At 37.1% G+C, this 20,000-nt stretch overlaps 1 protein-coding gene across 1 annotated transcript; it reads right to left on the bottom strand.

Annotated features, from left to right (window-relative positions):
- Positions 1 to 697: 697 nt before the first annotated feature.
- gpr176 (G protein-coupled receptor 176) lies at positions 698 to 16,398 on the bottom strand. The gene is made up of 4 exons (XM_046836240.1): positions 16,294 to 16,398; positions 15,795 to 16,181; positions 3,283 to 3,535; positions 698 to 2,335 (listed from the first exon to the last, which is right to left on the bottom strand). Exons 2-4 carry the CDS (start codon positions 16,003 to 16,005, stop codon positions 1,204 to 1,206), a joined length of 1,596 nt encoding a protein of 531 aa, XP_046692196.1. The 5' UTR covers positions 16,006 to 16,181; positions 16,294 to 16,398; the 3' UTR covers positions 698 to 1,203.
- Between the last annotated feature and the right edge of the window lie 3,602 nt (positions 16,399 to 20,000).

Raw genomic sequence — 20,000 nt, forward strand, 5'->3', positions numbered from 1 at the left:
CGCTAATATGCAAACCTTTAAACAACCATATAAATGTTCTCTAAATGTAAATGTTTTATTGGATTTCTCATCTGTTAGCAAATACTTGTAACTTGAGTCATTGTAAGATATACGATCGCCTTTATTTAAACCAATGACGTGTATGATTTTTCATCTCAAACTTCATTCTACTTTGCTAGAAATATTCTTTGCAAATATGCCAAAACGTTGCACAAACGCACTCAGTCGACTGTATATGAAAGTTATCTGCATTTGAAGGTTTGATTTCACGTTAAAACAAATTGTGTACATGAAGTGAAACACACATTTTCACGAACCTCATCATTCCACATTTTTGCATTTTGGACTCCAGTTTGGGACATTCACTAAATTACTGCATTTTTTTCCCCTCCCTTTTTCTTCTTTTGTCCCAATTTTCTTTCAATTAAACTTCACTTTACTAATGTAATTTTTTTGTAAAAGGGTTGATGTCTCTTGTTTTCTTTCACTTTTTTTTTTTTTTTTGAGTGACATTATTCCAACATTTTTGACTCCAATTTGGGAAAATCGCTCAAATGCAGTGTTTCAAGTTGCAGATCAGGAGAAATGATTACCATACCATGAAATCCAATCATAATGTGAAATTAATGTTAAATGTTGCAATGTTACAGTTTTGTTACATTATGTTTAATAATAGATTTGGTTTCTTGTTGATCCCTGTTACTTGTTGGTACACAGGTTTTAAACAATTGCTTTAAGTACTGCATGACATAAATGGTCATTTTTGTAATATTTTGAAATGTGTGTGCAAGTATCTGACATATTTCTATATCTGTAAAATTCTAATGTGAACATGTATGGCGATATATGTACTTTGCATATATTGCTATATATCAGATTTCTGTATGGGGGGGTTTAATTTTATATACAATGAGGTTACAGAATATATTTTGACTTGCTTGACTTCAATCCCACTTGAATGTGAGTGAGAAATTGCACATTCAGACAATTCATACAAACCATTTTCAGTTTTTTTTTATTTCCAAATAGCTGAATTCTATACAGTTTATTAAAAATTCTGTCATTCTTGTAAAAGAGCAACTCATTCCCTTAACGTCTAGCTAGGTACAAGACTGTCGAAGGATTCCTCTTCTGCTGAAAAAGGATAGCGTTTTTAAACTTATTTTTAAACTAGTTTTTATTACTATTTTTGTTCATGGTGTCTCAGGGGTCCACAGTGGGGAAGGTGCTGACCTTGTTGTTCCTGCTGATGCGCCTCTCGGGTCGTGCTCTGGACTGTTTGGTCTGGATCAGCTCTTCTGGAGTGTTACCTAACGGAGGCAGGAGTCTTTTCTTACTATTCCTGGTTTCAGGAAGCCACTGAGGGGGCAACTCGAATGGACCGAAACCAAACTGGGAGGCATCTTCAGGGTCGGTCGGTGTGGCTGGAGCCACCTGTGAGGATGAGTATGCACAGTATTGAACAGGTGAATGTTTTAGAACAGGTAAACCATCTTCCTTGGGTCCTTCTGCTGCTCCTGCTAAGGCGACAGCCACTTGTTCAGGTCTGGGCAGGAAATTGGCTACGGCTGCGATTTCATTCACTTCTTCTTCGTCCTCTTCTTCGTTTGGCCTGAAGATCTGCCGCTGGCCGATGTTGAACATTTCAAGGAGTTGGCTGCCCGAGCGGGCAAGCCCTTCCACACCGAGCACTCCAGCCTCGGGTGCTGTTCCGACGCCGATCGAGTTGTTCCTCCGGCTGTAGCGGCGATGAATGTGCGCCAAAGCGTCCAACAGGCGGCGCCGTGCTGACCGGTTCACCATCACTAAAAACAGTGGGTTGGTCAGTAGAGACACTTTCGGCAGCCAAATGGCCGTTAGATGCAGCCACTGAGAAGCCGGGCCAGCCATCGGAAATGCCCGGTATGCCAACAGGACGACGTACGGCGTGCTACAGAGCACAAATGACAAGACGATTGCAAGCAACGTGGCATGAAGCTCAGCCTCGCGCTGAGACACATACGGGATGGAGACGCTGCTTTGCGGTGTCCGGAGTGCCGCAATGATCACCTTCTTCTTCTGACTGGTACTGAGGGCACGCCGGATCAGCGCCATGGTTACAAACACAGCCGTTAGGGGCAAGATCACAGTGGTCACATTGTAGAGCACCATGTAAACAAGGTGTCCTAAAGAGTAACCTTCGGAGCAGGTAGATGTCGCGTAGACATCGGTGACGTTACTGACAACAAACACAGGAACGCTTACCACAAGAGCATGAAACCATACGTATATGATCAAGTCTCTCGATTTGGCGTCTGAGATTTTCCTCTCTAGTGGATATAGAACTGAATAGTACCTACAAGAAAAGGAAAAGAGGCTGTTTTAGAAAATAGAAATTCATTTTTGATCATCACAAAAATCAAAACATCCCCAATTTTCAGATTTTTTTCTCCTTTACCCTGTGCAGCATGTTCTAAATTTGCATATCAAAATCTGATTGGCTCTTATATCTTATTATGCATTAACGCCTCTGTTCAACAAAAGTGGTTTTACATATGGGTTTTTTTCATCTTCTGTTTTTTATTTATTTTTTTTATTTTTTATATACCCCTGGCACTTGTGTGTCTGTTTTCAAGTTTAACAATAAAAAACTATATATTTTAAAGAGCTTAAAGTGCGACGCAGAGACTAAACGTGTTCCACCGAAAAGTGTGTACCGAATCAAAAGCCCTGTACCAAAAAATTTTGGTACGAATACGTGTTCGTTTCTTTTGTTCTTTTTTTCATATCCGCTTTCAATTTTTTATAAAATACCTAATTAAAATTTTTTTAACATTTATATTGTATGTTATATTTAAAAAAGGCAAATGCTAGACAATTCTATCATTAATAACTAACCAATAAAAATACACTATATGGAAAAAAGTTACTGGGACACCTGACAGGAGGCATACAATTGTACAGGACGTCTTTGTATGTCAGCATGAAATTTTCCTTAACTTGAACTAGGAGACCCAAACCTGATCCAATGCATCTGAAGCCAGCGCCATTAAAACTTGCTTTCCCTGGGTTGGAGTGGAAGATCTCCTACTATAGAGCTCTTTAACATCTTTGGGATGAATGTGAATGCTGACTACACCCCAGGCCTCCTCATCTTCCCAGTACAGTGGTGTTATTATAATAGCAATGTAATGCTCCAAACATTGGTCCACATATTGCATATTTAATAATGAATTTATTGAAAAAGAGATATAGTGAGGTGCATTGCCATGGCAGCGTGTCCGATCCTGAGTCCGATCTCACCTGTCCAGAGCAATGGCAGCAAAGCTGAGCACAGTGACCGAGCAGAAGAGCCTGTGCAGGAACTTGATGGTTCGACAGAGCATCGGCGTGTGGATCCAGAGGCCGCAGCGAGGGCTGGTGTTCAGGAGCACGTCGAAAGGCACACACACCAGGCTGGCGCAGATTCCCGAGCAGGCCAGGTTCTTAATGAAGCGTCCAGTAACTGTCTTGAAGACGTTGGTGCAGCAGGTGCACCACAGCACAGCGGCATTGCCTGAGGGGGAATGTACAGCATGTTCAGGAAAGTGTGATCTGTCCATGATATACCTTTCTTAGATTTCTTTGGATTAGTTCCTGGTGTGCACACTTCTCCTGGAAGTTCTGGGCACAAACATGTTTGGGTTGGTCAACCAATATTAGCACCAGACGAGGGTTAATTTTTTTTTTTTATTACTTTTACCTTTTCATTAAATAAAAGGTTGTTGTTGGGGTTTTTTAGTTTTTTCATTTTTATTTGATCAATACATGTTTTTTGTGTAAAATATTTGTATTGTATGCATATTTTCTCATGTTGCCATATAATATGTTGGAGAGATGGTAGCTTATCGGTTAAAGCATTGGACATTGAAGCGAAAAATCCCAGCCACACCAAGCTGCCATTGCTGGGCCCCTAAACAAGGCCCTTAACCATGCTCAGTTGTCTAGAAGAGATAAAGAAATAAGTATGTTTTCAGACCCCATTTCTCCGATACCCCAAAATAAAATCCAGTGCAATCAACTGCCTTCAGAAGTCACCTAATTAGTAATTAAAGTCTTCCTGTGTGTACTTAAATCCCAGTATAATTACAGCTGTTCTGTCAAGGCCTCAGAGGTTTGTTAGAGAACATTAGTGAGCAAACTGCATCATGAGGACTTAAGAACACACCAGACATTTCAGGGATCAAGTTGGGGAGAAGTTTAAAGCAGGGTTTGGTTATAAAAACATATCCTAAGCTTAGAACATCTCACAGAGCACCATTCAATCCATCATCCGAAAGTGGAAAGAGTATGGCACGACTGCTAACCTACCAAGACATGGATGTCTATTTAAACGGACAGGCCAGCCAAGGAGAGCATTGATCCAAGAAGAAGCCAGGAGGCCAATTATACTTTGGAGGAGCTGCAGAGATCCACAGCTCAGGTGGGAGGGTCTGTCCACAGGACAACTATTAGTCGTGCACTCCACCAATCTAGCTATTATGGAGGAGTGGCAAGATGAAAGCTATTGTTGACTACAAAGAAGAAGTCCTATTTGCAGTTTGCCACAAGCCATGTAGGGGACAGAGCAAACACGTGGAAGAAGGTGCTGTGGTCAGATGAGACCAAAATGTAATTTTTTTGGCCTACATGCAAAACTCTATCTCTTACACTGGGAAGATGGATGGCTGCAAAATACTAGCGTTTGGGGCATAGGTTCACCTTTCAGAAGGACAAGGACCCTAAACATACAGTCAGAGCTACAATGGAATGGTGGAGATCAAAGCATATTCATTCATTAAGTCCAGACCTAAATCCTTATTTAGAATCTTTAGCAAGACTTGAACGTTCTCCATCCAATCTGATTCAACTGGAGCTGTTCTGCAAAGACGAATGGGAAGAAAGTGAAAGCTGGTAGAGACATACACAAAAAGACTTGCAGCTCTAATTGCAGCGAAGGTGGTTCAGCAAAGTATTGACTCTGGAGGACTGAATACAAATTCACAAAATGTGGAAATATTCGAGGGGTATGAATACTTTTGCAATGCACTCTAATTGTTCACCTCCCGGTAGAGAACACGAGTGTGTGCATGAGTAATGGATCTGCCACTGCTTTTCACTGTTTCGAACAAAATAAAACTCACAAATAAAGAAAAAAAGAATGCAAGGACGTCCCAATTCCAAGGACAGATTATAAGACAAAAACGTAACAGTTACTCAAAATGAGCTTTTGGTTCGTTTTATTTTGGCTTCAAAAGTGCAAATCCGTCCTTCAGGCATGATGAGTGTGAGGATCAGGACTGTACTGAGATTGGAAGTTTAAGGAGTTCCAACAATTTTTCAATGGAAGTCAGAAGACAACAAAAAGTCTGGGGGTAACATGGATGAGACGGAGGGAGTCTGACTGGAAACAGAGACATTCCTGATCACATGATCATCATCATCTTTTCTCTGCTTGTGTTCTAGTGGATGATCAGCCTTTTGTATTAGGATATTAATTAGGGCTGTAAAATTTAACTCGTTAAAAGAGGTTCAATAACGTTGAATGCTACATGGACTGATTAATGCAAATGCAGATGCAGATGTTTTCTGTTAAAATTTTTGTTTTGCACATGTTGTTGTTTTCTTAATGACAACTTTTAAATCTGATCTTAAATCTTATTTTTTTCAGGATAGCTATTAGGTAATTTTATTTTGTTATGTATCTGTGATGTTTGTCTTATTCACTTATTTTATTATAATTTTTTATTTTTATTATTATCAATTATTAAATTTTTTTTATGCTAGGAAAAGGACTTTGAGAAGAAAGATTGTTGTTATTATTATTATTATTATTATTATTATTATTATTATTATTATTATTATTATAGCTTTCCTAAAATGATATCCTAATCTTAAAAAAAAATATCCCAATATTTCGCCTTGCTTACAGTAGCACAAAATATCGTATCGGGACCCCTGTATCGGGATGCGTATCGTATCGCCAGGTTCTTGCCGATACACAGCCCAAAGGCGCAATGTCGTAGATTTCACACACTAATGTGCTATTACTCACGCCTCTGTAATACACACAGCCTGCTTTTGCACTAGCTAGGGTCCTTCTCTCTATTCGTTTTTTCCTTCCTTTTTTTTCCAGGAATGCCCCCTGTCCCTTTCATCTCTCCCCATTATAGTCCACTTGTAATTGGAGCGACGCTGTAGTGCTATTACGTGTCACACTGACATGACCTGACATTTTCTTCTTTTCCTTCTCTCTCTCTCTCTCTCTCTCTCTCTCTCTCACTCTCTCTCGCTCTCGGAGAAGAGGCCACGTGAAAACACTACATGTCACACTACGACCATTGTCTTTCCCTCTGCCTGCTATTGTCTATTTTTAGCCACAAAACTAAACTAAAAACCCATTATTGCATTCTCTGGTCGGAATTGAGTAATAAAGCCCGTTCTGAGGACGAGATAGAAGCGTTATATTACTGTAAATAATGTAATACTTACATAATATTATTGTTTATATAAAGAGTGTTGCATTTTCTGAACTGCTTTTTGAGATGATAAAGCAGAAAAGTCAGAGCAAAAGATGACTCATAGTGCCAAAAAAAGGAGAAAGCCACAGGCTATGAATGCTTAATGTAGCTTTGTGTGTCTGCGAGTGTGTGTGTGTGTGTGTGTGTGTGTGTGTGTGTGTGTGTGTGTGTGTCTTATGAAACGTACTTATGGGGACTTCTGAGAGAATGTATTTAACTGCCAAGAAACATGAGTGAGAATAAAATATGACCAGATTCCGTTCACGTGACGTGACTAATGACTAATTAACATTTATCCATTAAAACACGAGGTAAAAAATACACAAGATTAATTTATTTTCCTGTTGTGTGAGCAGGAAGTTACAGCTCTACCTCTGCCATGTTAATCTGTGTTCTATGTGACGTCTCGGTCTGAGAGAACGCTCTCGAGAAATGGTTTAGAGACGAGAAATCGATCTACTTATCAAATATCAGTCACAAATGATTGATTACTTTATAAATAATAAAATTAAAGGACATCTACTGATAATTATATCGAAATAAATTGTGTTTTTTACCGATGTATATATGTTCAAATGCCAACTTGTATCAGATGCACACTTTTTTAAACAAATGCTTCTTACCATCCCTACTTTATATACTCTATATTACCAAAAGTTTGTGGACACCCAAACATAAAATTGGTATGTACTTTTTTTTAACATCCCATTCCACATTTAGTCCCAATTTGCTCTTATAATAATCTCCATTCTTGTGGGAATTCTTCATTCAGCCACGAGGGTAATAAAGTGATAAAGTGAGGTAATAAAGAGTAATAAAGTGAGGTACTGATCTAGGTACAAGTAAAAGTGAGGATTCCTGGGCTGCCATCAGGATTTTAAATCATCTCAAAGATCTTTAAACAGGGTTGTAGCTCTATAGCAGAAGATCCTCCACTCCAACCCATGTAAAGCAGATCTTTATGGAGCTGGATTTATGTACAGGGTTTGCATTGTCATGCTGGAACTGGTTTGGGTCTCCTAGTTAAATCACTCTCTCTTATTTATATAGAACTTTATCTAGACGTTTCTTCTTCAAGTTCAGTCAGGATTAGGTGCAGCAGTAATTTTCAGGAAGGACAAGCAGAGAAAACACAGTGTTTGGTAAAAAAAAACAATGAATTTAGCAATGATTAAATGCCCCAAGCAACAGCAAATCCTTCACACACTCACCTCGTCATACACAATATCCTCTGCACAAAGGACACAGGAACAGTAATCGAACAACAACAACAACAACAACAAATTGTTTTCGGCTCTGTTGAAACCCATTATTAGGAAACAGAGAGATCTGGAACCACAGCAAAGTTCTCCTACACTTCATTATTCATAGCTACTGTTTACACTCCAAATAATCACCATATTTTAACATTTACAGACACTAAATAATCCTCCTACACTTCATCAACCATGATTACTGTATACTTTTAATAAAATAAGCCCTATCTATCTATCTATCTATCTATCTATCTATCTATCTATCTATCTATCTATCTATCTATCTATCTATCTATCTATCATCTATCTATCTATTTATCTATCTATCTGTCTGTCTGTCTGTCTGTCTAGCTGTCTGTCTATCTGTCTGTCCATTCATATGGCCTATATGTCTGTCCACCCAAATGTCTGTCTGTCTGTCTGTCTGTCTGTCTGTCTGTCTATCTATCTATCTATCTATCTATCTATCTATCTATCTATCTATCTATCTATCTATCTATCTATCTATCTGTTTAATCATTTTAATACCCATCTGTTTATTTATTTATTCTACATTTTCACTTTTAAGTACTTTATATGTAAATGATGTAAATAATCACCTATTCAGAAATGTTTTATTAAATTGATGATGTTTGTAAAGGTGTATTCTGTAATCACCTGAACCCAACGATTACAATTTATATTACTGATTTTAATACATTTTGTCTTCTTTATTGTTTTAGTTTTGTTTGATTGAATCACTGACATCTGTCTGCCTGTCTGTCTATCTATCTATCTATCTATCTATCTATCTATCTATCTATCTATCTATCTATCTATCTATCTGTCTGTCTGTCTGTCTGTCTGTCTGTCTGTCTGTCTGTCTGTCTCTATCTGTCTGTCTGTCTGTCTGTCTGTCTGTCTGTCTGTCTGTCTGTCTGTCTGTCTGTCCATCCACATTGCCCATATGTCTGTCTGTCTATCTTCAACCTTCAAAAAAAAAACATGAGTTTCAGCACTGACTGAATCCTTTGTGAAAACCCCCTGAAAGCCAACGCAACCAACCAAAACTACAACTGTTAAGAAGTCCAAATAAAATCAACTGCATCCCAAAACATATTCACGAAGAGATTAGACATCACCTTGGTCTTTGCTTTGGTACAATAAGCCAAATTTCTTCCACGTCTAGGGTTCATATAAACCTGACCCATCTCACCAATTTGCCAATTCATAAATCGTACACACTCCATATTTCTTTCTAAACCTGTATATAATTCTAAGGTCCGTGTGACGGAGGAGGGATTCCGCTAACAGCTGTGACCTCTGTGTAGTCCACATAAAATCGACTCATTATTATTGTTATTGTCGCTGCCTGGAAACCAGAATCAATATACCAGGAGTGAGTGAGCAAACGAGGGTCATAACAACACCAAGCAATCACAACATGCAAACTATTCTATACAGCGGTGTGAAAGGGGAATCGTCGGCATTTGATTTGATTATTTAATTTATTTAAATTGATTTATTATTAAGTTGTTGCTATAAAAGAATTATTAATTAATTTCATAATTGCACAATTGAATGTTTGTATGTTTCATTTTTACAATTATTAGTAAATTGAAAAACCCCACACTGGCAACCCTGAGCATTAAAATAAAGTACAGAGGATGAAGAAAAGATTTTTCACTGTTAATGAAACATATTGAAAATAAATGAAAAAATGAAGACTTATAAACACTGTATTACACAAAATACTATTTTTAATGGATGATGATTTTTTTTAATCGCTAACCATTCCCATGTCAACAACGAAACATGTGAAATGCATTAACCCTCATCAGCTTGGCTTATTAAAAAAACCTACATCCAAACAAAGCAAGGACCTCATATTTTTGGGGATTACAATTCTTAAATTTGTCCCCCTCTTTCTTTTCATTTGTAACACAATCGAGCAACTGTTTGTGAAAAGAGCAGAGGGCAGATTAGCATAGGGAGTAAATGCTAATCGTGTAAACGTGGCTGTTTCTGCAAGCAACCCTTGAAAATATCAATCAAAATAAAAAGCTAAGATGGAAATAAGCAAGATACACTGTATTACCAAAAGTATTGGGACACCTGACTTTTCCAGCGATATGTGGTTTTTTCCCCCAAACTGTTACCACAAAGTTGAAGGCACACAATTGTACAGGACGTCTCTGGATGCGTTAGCGTTGGATGAAATGTTCCCTTCACTTAAACTAGGAGACTCAAACCTGTTCCAGCATCATTATACCCCCTGTGCACAAAGCCAGCTCCATGTAGATAATGGGTTGTAGTGCTAGTTCTTCTGCTATAGAGCTATTGAACACCTTTGGGGTGAATGTGGGACTTCACCCCAGGCCTCCTCACCTCACCTACATCAGTACCTGACTTTACTAACACACCTTTACATATTACATTGTGAAAGTTTTCTCACTTACATTATAGCAGCTATAAATGCTCCTTCCTTCACCAGGCTTTTTTTAAATGATCCTCATACGTTTTTATTCCAATGTCTGAAATATTAAAGAATACCAAATTATACTTTTTATCCAGTTCTACTTACATATAATTCCTTTCCTTATTTTTGATATAAATGGTTCTTTTTGACTGGGAGATCAGTGGTCAAGGCTCTGGGCTACCGATCGGAAGGTTGTGGGTTCCAGCCCCAGTATCTACAAGCTGCCTCTCTTGGGGCCCTTTAACCTTCTGTTCTCCAGTAGGTGTGTGTCATGGCTGACCCTGCACTCTGACACCAGCTTCCTAACATCGCTGGGAAACGTGAAGAAAAAAATTCACTGTGCTGTAAACTACATGTGAGTAAACTACAAGTTTAAAGCACCATTCTTTCTTTTACCTTTTTTATTCAGTTTTCCATTCTAAAATATATACATATATATATATATATATATATATATATATATATATATATATATATATATATATATATATATATATTATATAATTAATTAGAAAATCTACTATTGCAGTCGTATTTATTTAAAAAATGCCAAATTATACTTTTAATTTGCTTATAGTTACAACTTGTTGTTACATAATGTCGTGGTGTGTTTGTTCTAACAATATAAAGTAGCTATATTTGGTCCTTCCTTCACCAGTTTTTTTTTTTTGTTTGTTTTAAAAAAAAATTCTTTCTATTATCCTTATATTATACTATTCCAATTCTTGCTTAGTAAAAAAAGGCAAATCCTATGTTTTATCTGGTAATAGTTATAGTAACAATAATACAATTAATAATAATTCTGAAGAGCATCATGGTAATTTCTTTACTAACGTCTCTAAATAAAATAAATAATAATAATAATTTATATATAGAGAGAGAGAGGGTCTCCAGCTTTAAGTTCAGAGTTCACATCTCTGAGGATTTGTTCTGTCACCAGAACACTTCAGCTCTGGTTATGGAGGCACAACAACGCCTGAACTTCTTAAGGAGTCTTAAGAAAGCTCATTTGTCCCCATGGATTCTAATGAGTTTCTACCGCTGCATCATCCAGAGCATCCTGACCAACTTGGTCAACCAATGGTCAAAACCGCCCAACGGATCACTGGCACCCAACAACCTGCTACTGAGTACCTTCACCACAGCAGATATCTGCTCAGAGCTCACAACATCATCAAGGAGTCTTCACATCCCAGTCACACACTGTTTAACCTTCTTCCATCAAGAAGAAGATACAGGAACATACAGAACCAGAACCGTTAGATCACTGTATAAACACTGTGTATAAATTCTGTACAATTATACATACAATCTACATATTACATACTCTCTCTCTCTCTCTCTCTCTCTCTCTCTCTATATATATATATATATATATATATATATATATATATATATATATATATAAAACTCTATATAAAACTCTAAGAAATCTATCTATCTATCTATCTATCTATCTATCTATCTATCTATCTATCTATCTATCTATCTATGTTGTAAAATACATAATATACTGTATATACTCACAATATAAAGCAGCTTTAAATAGTCCTTTCTTCATTTTTTTAAATTAAAGAAACATTCGATTATCCATATACTATGCAATATTGTATTTTTTATTCAAAATATGAAATCATACTTTTATTCAGTTACAGTCGTATTTAATGTGTGGAAGTTAGTTCCTGTTCTCACTTACACTATAGCAGCTGTAAATGCTCCCTCCTTCACCATTCCCTTCTTTTGTAAAGAAAAACCTACTATTTTATCAAAATGTCTTACTTATTAAAGAATGTTAACTACATTTTTTATCCACTTATAGTTACACTTAATATTATGGAATATCAATGTAAGTAACTTAGATGACTTCTTTTTTTTTATGTACGATATAAAGTTACAAACTTGCTCACGTATGCAACACAACAGAGTGAAATTCTTTCTTCACATATCTCAGCTTGTAAGGAAGCTGAGGTCAGAGTTCAGCCGTGATACAGCACCCATGGGCTAAGAGGGTTAAGGATCTTTCTCAAGGGCCCAAAAGTGGCAGCTTGGTGATACTGGGGCTTGAACCCCAGACCTTCCAATGTGTAACCCAGAGCTACTAGTTCCCATTAAAAGAATATTGATTCCAAATTTTTATTTGGTTATAGTTACAATTGATGTGTTGAAAGTCAGTTTTCACTTATACTATAGCAGCTATAAATGCTCCTTCCTTCACCATCCATTTATTGTATATATACTATTCTATTAAATGTCACATTTATTAAAGAATGCCAAATGATACTTTGTATTTGATTATGCTTATATATAATACCGAAGTTCTTTTTTCTTTTCACTTCCACTATAACAGCTATAAACACCAGCCTGTTTCTTTGTGTCTTTATACTTTCAATTATCATGGTCTTATTTTATTAAAGAATGCCAAATCTTACCTTTTTCTCAGTCGTAGTTAAATATAATGTTGTGGACCATCCGTGAAACAAGTTAGTTCATGTTCTCACCTATTCTATAGCAGTAGAAACATTTTCTTCACCAGCTTAATGCTTTTTTTCTAAAACAAAACCATTGTATTGTCTTTATACTACACTATTATACAGTTTATTTATTATAGAATGCTAAATAATACATTTTATCCAGTTACAGTTGCATATAATATTGGCCAAAGTTAGTTCCTATACTCTCTCAAGCTGTAGTCGATATAAAACGTTCCTTCCTCTTAAAGAAATCTCAGGTTTTCATATCACGGTACAGCGAAACCCAATATTGTATAAACTTTTGCATAACACTGGAGATTCCTTCCCTCAATGTCTCCTCACACAAAACTCCATAACAATAATTATACGTTTGTAACCCCTTTATACGGAGGGTATAAAGGTGAATGAGCTGTTACTATAGAAACAAAAACGTTTTCGAACGAGCTCATTAATACAACCCTGTCATTGATCAGACCTGCTGTCCGTCCAATCAGAATGGAGATCTCAACAGTGCTGTGGTAATTACACTATAATGAATAATCATTGTTTTGTTTTTTTTAACACAACTGAAAGTGTGTATTTCTTGGCCATCTGTTCTGCCCACATTCTTCTCAGCTCGTTATCGGAAACACTCTCGTAAATCATTTCTTTCTGTAATTACTCACCAGTTACAGCCAAATGCCTTACCAGTTAACCCCTTCTTACCTGATCCAAACATCACGCTATTTAATCAGCATTAATCACAGCCCGGGGCAGAAGTTTGCACCCCTCTTCAGTACCACTCACATTACATCACTTCATTACCATAAATTATTTACATGTTGTTTTTGCACATCTTTTCTGGATTGCTGCTATTTGCTCTTTTGCACAACATTTTGTTTACATTATTGCTACTGTTCACTTTGTCTCTATCCAACAGGTTTACTGGCAGAGCTATTTTGTGTTTTGTGTATAGTCTGGCACTGTCCTGTGTTGTCTTGCACTGTCTTGTGTTGTCTTGCACTGTCCTGTGTTGTCTTGCACTGTCTTGTGTTGTCTTGCACTGTCTTGTGTTGTCTTCTGTTGTCTTGTGTTGTCTCTGCACTGTCTTGTGTTGTCTTGCACTGTCTTGTGTTGTCTTGTGTTGTCTCTGCACTGTCTTGTGTTGTCTTACACTGTCTTGCACCGTCTTGTGTTGTCTTGCACTGTCTTATGTTGTCTCTGCACTGTCTTGTGTTGTCTTGTGTTGTCTCTGCACTGTCTTGTGTTGTCTTGCACTGTCTTGTGTTGTCTCTGCACTGTCTTGTGTTGTCTCTGCACTGTCTAGCGTTGTCTTGCACTGTCTTGTGTTGTCTCTGCATTGTCTTGTGTTGTCTTGCACTGTCTTGTGTTGTCTTGCACTGTCTTCTGTTGTCTTGTGTTGTCTCTGCACTGTCTTGCACTGTCTTGTGTTGTCTTGCACTGTCTTGTGTTGTCTCTGCACTGTCTTGTGTTGTCTTGCACTGTCTTGTGTTGTCTTGCACTATCTTGCACTGTCTTGTGTTGTCTTACACTGTCTTGTGTTGTCCCTGCACTGTCTTGTTTTGTCTTGCACTGTCTTGTGTTGACTTACACTGTCTTGTGTTGTCTTACACTGTCTTGTGTTGTCTTGCACTGTCTTGTGTTGTCTTGCACTGTTTTGTGTTGTCTTGCACTGTCTTGCACTGTCTTGTGTTGTCTTGCACTGTCTTGTGTTGTCTTACACTGTCTTGTGTTGTCTTGCACTGTCTTGTGTTGTCTTACACTGTCTTGTGTTGTCTTACACTGTCTTGCACTGTCTTGTGTTGTCTTGCACTGTCTTGTGTTGTCTTACACTGTCTTGAGTTGTCTTACACTGTCTTGAGTTGTCTTACACTGTCTTGTGTTGTCTTACACTGTCTTGTTTTGTCTTGCACTGTCTTCTTGTCTTTGCACTGTTTTGCACCAGGTTGCACACATGCAAGTTATGTGGCGAGGACACTTACTGTCCTTGGCCATGTGTTTTCTGTTTCTGTGATTGTTGTTGTATGTTGTTGTATGTAGCATCAGGGTTCTGGAGGAACGTTGTTTAATTTCACTGTGTACTGCGTCAGCTATATATGGTTAAAATGACAATAAATGCTTCTTAACTTGACTTGATGACTTTTTACAAATATTGCTACAAATATCACATGGTGTTATGATGAAAATGCAATCCTAATTGTCTTAACCGTCAGTCGAAATGCATTTAGGACACATTTAAATGATCATTTTGTTACCATTTCTGCTTGGACATTTTACACACATCGAATCAATTTGAGTAATACATTTTTAATGTAATTTTTAAACTTATAAAACGTTAAAATTAGTATGTAATTTATATATTAAGACTGTTGGGAATGGCAAATGTAAATAACATAATTTCATTTTTAATTCCCTTTTTACGCCGAAATTTGCACATATGATAATGGAAATGGAAATTTAAATACAGAAATACATTTCCATTTGAATATTGCGTTGCCATTTTGCATATTAGATTTGAAACTGAATTTTGCTACCTAAAAACATGCGAGTAGGTGAAACGTCAAAACAGTCCCCAGGTGTGAACGAGTGTGAGAAGAGCGTCCTGCAACGGACTTTATCCAAGATTTGTTCAGTTGTATTATAACAATAATAATTTTTGGAAATATACAAAAAACAATAATAATAATAATAATAATAATAATAATATTAAGTATAACTACTGCTTTTTTAAGCACAGTTCCTACACTGCTGTATATATATGCATTAAAAAATGTACTGATTTATTACAAAATCTATTTATTTATTTAGTTAGTTAGTTAGGAAGTTACTTTTTTAACACATTGGAGATTTTTTCTTTTTCAAATTAGGGATTTTTTTTTTACTTTTATCTACAATAAAAAGTGGAATTTAAATAATTTATAATAATGTTTTTTTTAAAAGGCTGAATATATTGGAAATACTAGATGCTGGATATATTTGTATTAATTTGAACATCTTTTCTTCATGCCTGGTTCTGCGGGAATGATCACCATGATGCAGGTGTTGGTGATGATGGTGATGTGATGTGATGATTGCGGTGATGTTGACTGACCGATCAGAGATCCAGCGAGGATGAGGAGCTGGGCGGTGATGGCGAAGTCCCGGTACGCTCTCTCCTCTGGCCGCTCCGCATCTCTCCACGCACTCGCCGCCGAGCTGGAGTTCACGAACCCCGGGGAGAGGCTCGGGGACCCCGGTAACCTCCTCGTCCCGTTGTCGTTGAGAGAATCCCAAGTGTCCACCTCCATTGTTCCCTGCCTCATGCCCGGTGAAGCCTCGAGACGTCCGTCGGCGGCGGCGCCGCGCGCGCTCTCACGTGCGCAACCACGAAGAAAAGCCTCGGCGGCTGGAGGAGCGCTGACGCGTCAGACATGTCCATGGTGCTGCTGCTGATGATGATGATGATGTCGCCTTTCAGCACATCATCCATCCATCCATCCTACAACACAGAGCCATACTGCATCATGCAGTCCAAATCCAAATCGTGCATGCGTTATAACGCCATGCGTTATGTAGACATTCCCAGTGCACAACAAAAAAAACAATCCTACCTCATGCTGTTACAGCTTAGGATGAATGGAGGACAGACAGGCAGCCAGGAGGTGCTGTTTAATTTCTTCCAGATGGAGGAGAAGCTTGCTGTATGGTGAACAGAAGGTTATAGTGGTCGAGAGGAGGAGCAGAGCATCACAGAGCCACACCTCCTTCACACATGAGCTCCATCAGCAGCAGCACAAACACCTCCTCTGGTCAAAGCTCATAGAGCTCCAGAGAACAAGCGAGGAACCTAAAGCACAACAGCTCAGCCATGATTATCCATCCTATTGATCATTAAGCCTCAAATGAACGTTTCCATGGTAACGAGGGGTAAAATGTGCGAACAGGGAAAAAAGAAATTCCAGGATCAGGATTTACTGGAGTGTTTTTATTTATTTATTTATTTAAAAAATATATATATTTTTTTCTTTTATTCTTCAACACTTTTCCAATAATCAATAGTGATTTGTTATCATTCTTTTTCTTAATAATAATTATTATTATTTTTCAAATAAATCATTATTGATTATTGAAAAATCAATAGTGATTTTTTATCATTTTTTTTCTTAATAATTATTATTATTTAAAAAAAACAAATGTAATAAATCACTATTGATTATTGGAAAATTAATAGTGACTTATTATAATTTTATTTCTTAATAATAATAATAATTATTATTAAAAATCACTATTGATTATTGGAAAATTAATAGTGATTTATTATCATTTTTATTATTATTATTATTATTATTATTATTATTATTATTATTATTGAAAAAAAAAATGCCAGAAATGAATATGTCTTGGACACGGTTCTTTACACGATGCCCTTCACACACCCATTCACACCCGGGCACTGATTTTGAGTAGACATTTTGTCTACTGGCATGTTTTTCGAGATGTTGGAGGAAACTAGCGAACCATGATAAAACCCTCAGTGATGCACTGGAAGGGAATGTGAAGGTCCAGGATGCTCGGGTCCTGGTGTTCTCAGGGTTGTCTGGTTTCCTCCCAGCTACCGTATCATTGTGTTGTAAAAACTGTATGTCTACAGATAACGTATTGTCATTTAGATCTGTTCACAGTTACATTTTTATGTGACGTTTATAACATTTGTTCTATTACCAGCTTACATTTTTGTGCTTTCTTGAAGCCACGTGTGCACTCCTCTGTCCTGGAGATGCCTCCTGATTCCTGGACACTTCTTCCATAATTAAACAAATATCAAATATAATTAAAACAAACATGTCCAGATGAAAAAAACAGAAGGAAACGTCATCATATGAATGATTATTTGGTTGCCTGATTATTCTGTATTATGGGTTATTGTGTCTCATGTGAATGAAAAAGGTTCTTTCTAGATATAAAGATCAGGAAATGGTCTTTTATTCCAATACTTTTGAAAGGCGACTGTAAGTACGCTGTATTCCTCTCCTCAAGCAATCTTCTATCAAATCCTTTAAATATATTTAAGAACCTTAGAAAGGTCTAATTGTAGAACAGAGATGTAATTGGTCTGCTCTGTGAGAAAAATGTACATCTGATCTATCACTTCATGTTCATATTTTGATCCCAAATCCAGACCAAAAGCAATAGCTTCTCCCATTTCAGTACTTCTGGAGGCGAGTGTATGTGCTCTACATGCTTTTGATCGAGGAACCTTCCCTCGGGTCCACCAGACATTCCTCTAAATATATTTCGAAACGTACTTTAAAGCATGATCGCGATTAGAAATTAAATGTAATTGATTACACAAAAGTAATTGTTCTCCTCTGTAAGAGAAGCTGAATATCTGATCTATCGTCTCATTTCCATATTCTGATCCCAAATCAAAATCCAGGGCAAAAGCTGTAGAACAGTTTTTCCAATACTTTAGAATAATGTAGGAACTTCCTCCTGTTCACCTGCTCTTTCATGCAGTTATCTAATCGGCCATCTTGTAGCAGCAGCACGATGGATAAAATCGTGAAATTACCGGTCAAGAGCTTCAGTTAATGTTCATATTAGACGCCAGATTGGGGGGAAATCAGCATCAGATGCACTTCTGCTGGGAAATTTTACAATGAACAAGTTTGAGTTTATACACAATGATGTGGAAAACTAAAATAACATTTTGTATTCGACCTGATTTTTCAGTCTCTGTGTTTCCCTCATCATTTTCTAATCATCCTTTTTCATTAGCCCCGCCCCTTTCTAGTCCCTAAATCAGAAAAGTATGTTTTTGTTAAGATGAGCTTCGTCTCATAGAATCTCTGCTTTAAAATACGTCATATAAATTTTTTTTCTTTTATTACTCCATTTTTATAACCATTAATCCCGTAGATTTGATTATTCTCAAATTTATTTGTATTTTCGGCGGGTTTTGAAGAACTTGAATCGCATGTTCATTTTTATTTCGCAGACATCATATACGGCGTAATCACTGCTTTGAAATCTGTCATTGTTTTATTCTAGCTCCAATTTTTAAAAAAAATCCCCAAATGCAGATGTTTTTCATCTCACTGATTTCATCAATAAAGACACAAACCAAGAAACAAAAAAAACCCCAATCCGGAGGAATCAGGAAGGATATGGCAACTCAAATAATCACTCTTTACAACGGTGATGAGCAGAAAAGCACAAGGAAGCACAAAAACATCAAAATTTGTGCCAGATGACCTACAACTGCAGAAGATCAAATCAGGTTCGTTTTCTCTCAACCCAGAACAGGAATCTGAGGTGATCATAAGCACAAACTCTGGGTGTGTCCCCCATCATGGATTTTGCATTAGAGCACATTAAAACAAAGGTTCCTTCAGTGGTTCCTGATCGAACACAACAATCAATCCTGGTTTATTCCCAGAGCGTTAGCTGTGCTGATCATGTCACAGGCGTTTGAAATTCCTCAGCAGGCTCCTATATTTCACATCTGCCTCTGCCTCGGCTCGGCCCTCGTCTTCACGACAGGAAGCAGTTTGGTGAGAATTGGACGTTTTCATTTCCACACTGTCGTCGTGTTTTCCAGAGGACGAATTCCTGGAAAAGATGTTCGAGTATGCACTCGGATAATATTCACTAGGGATATGTAATCAAACACACACACACACACACACACACACACACACACACACACACACACACACTGTAAACCTGTAAACTGTCAAGTCTGCTGGAAATATGTCGAATATATGAATAGAAATCAAATTTTAAAAATGTTTAAACAAAAGTATTGGGACACCTGACTTTTCAAGTTTTATTTATCATATGTACGGAAGACAGTGTAAACTACAGGTAAACTACAGCAAACTACAGCAACAATATTACACTTTAAACAATATTAAACAGTATAATGAAAAGGAAAAAAATTGCAATAATAAACCATGATAAAAAGTGTATGTATATATTAAATGAATTATATGAATATTCATATACATGACATATTAGCATGAGGTCATATTAGCATATTATAGCATATTATAATAATATGGAAAATGGAGGCGTACAGTATATATCTTAAAATACCAAAAATACAGAAAAATATGTCGTATTTGGAGTTTCTTTCCAATACTGTGTTTCCCAGTTATATGTGGTTCTTCTCAAACTGTTAGCACAAAGTCGGAGGTGCATAATTGTGTTGACGCTCCATGAAAATATGCTTTACATTCACTGGAGTGGAAGCTCTTGAGTGGCCCTCAATACCTCACCTACATCAATACCTGACTTTACTAACACCACTCATGGC

Source organism: Silurus meridionalis, chromosome 23 (assembly GCF_014805685.1).
Source record: "Silurus meridionalis isolate SWU-2019-XX chromosome 23, ASM1480568v1, whole genome shotgun sequence".
Classification (NCBI taxonomy): domain Eukaryota; kingdom Metazoa; phylum Chordata; class Actinopteri; order Siluriformes; family Siluridae; genus Silurus; species Silurus meridionalis.

Coding starts and splice junctions, on each gene's coding strand:
- gpr176 (XM_046836240.1), bottom strand. CDS start 16,005: ATGAGGCAGGGAACAATGGAGGTGGACACTTGGGATTCTCTCAACGAC. Junction 3,536..15,794: donor CCTCGCTGGATCTCTGATCG/GTCAGTCAACAT, acceptor ATTCCCCCTCAG/GCAATGCCGCTGTGCTGTGG. Junction 2,336..3,282: donor GCTGCCATTGCTCTGGACAG/GTGAGATCGGAC, acceptor CTTTTCTTGTAG/GTACTATTCAGTTCTATATC.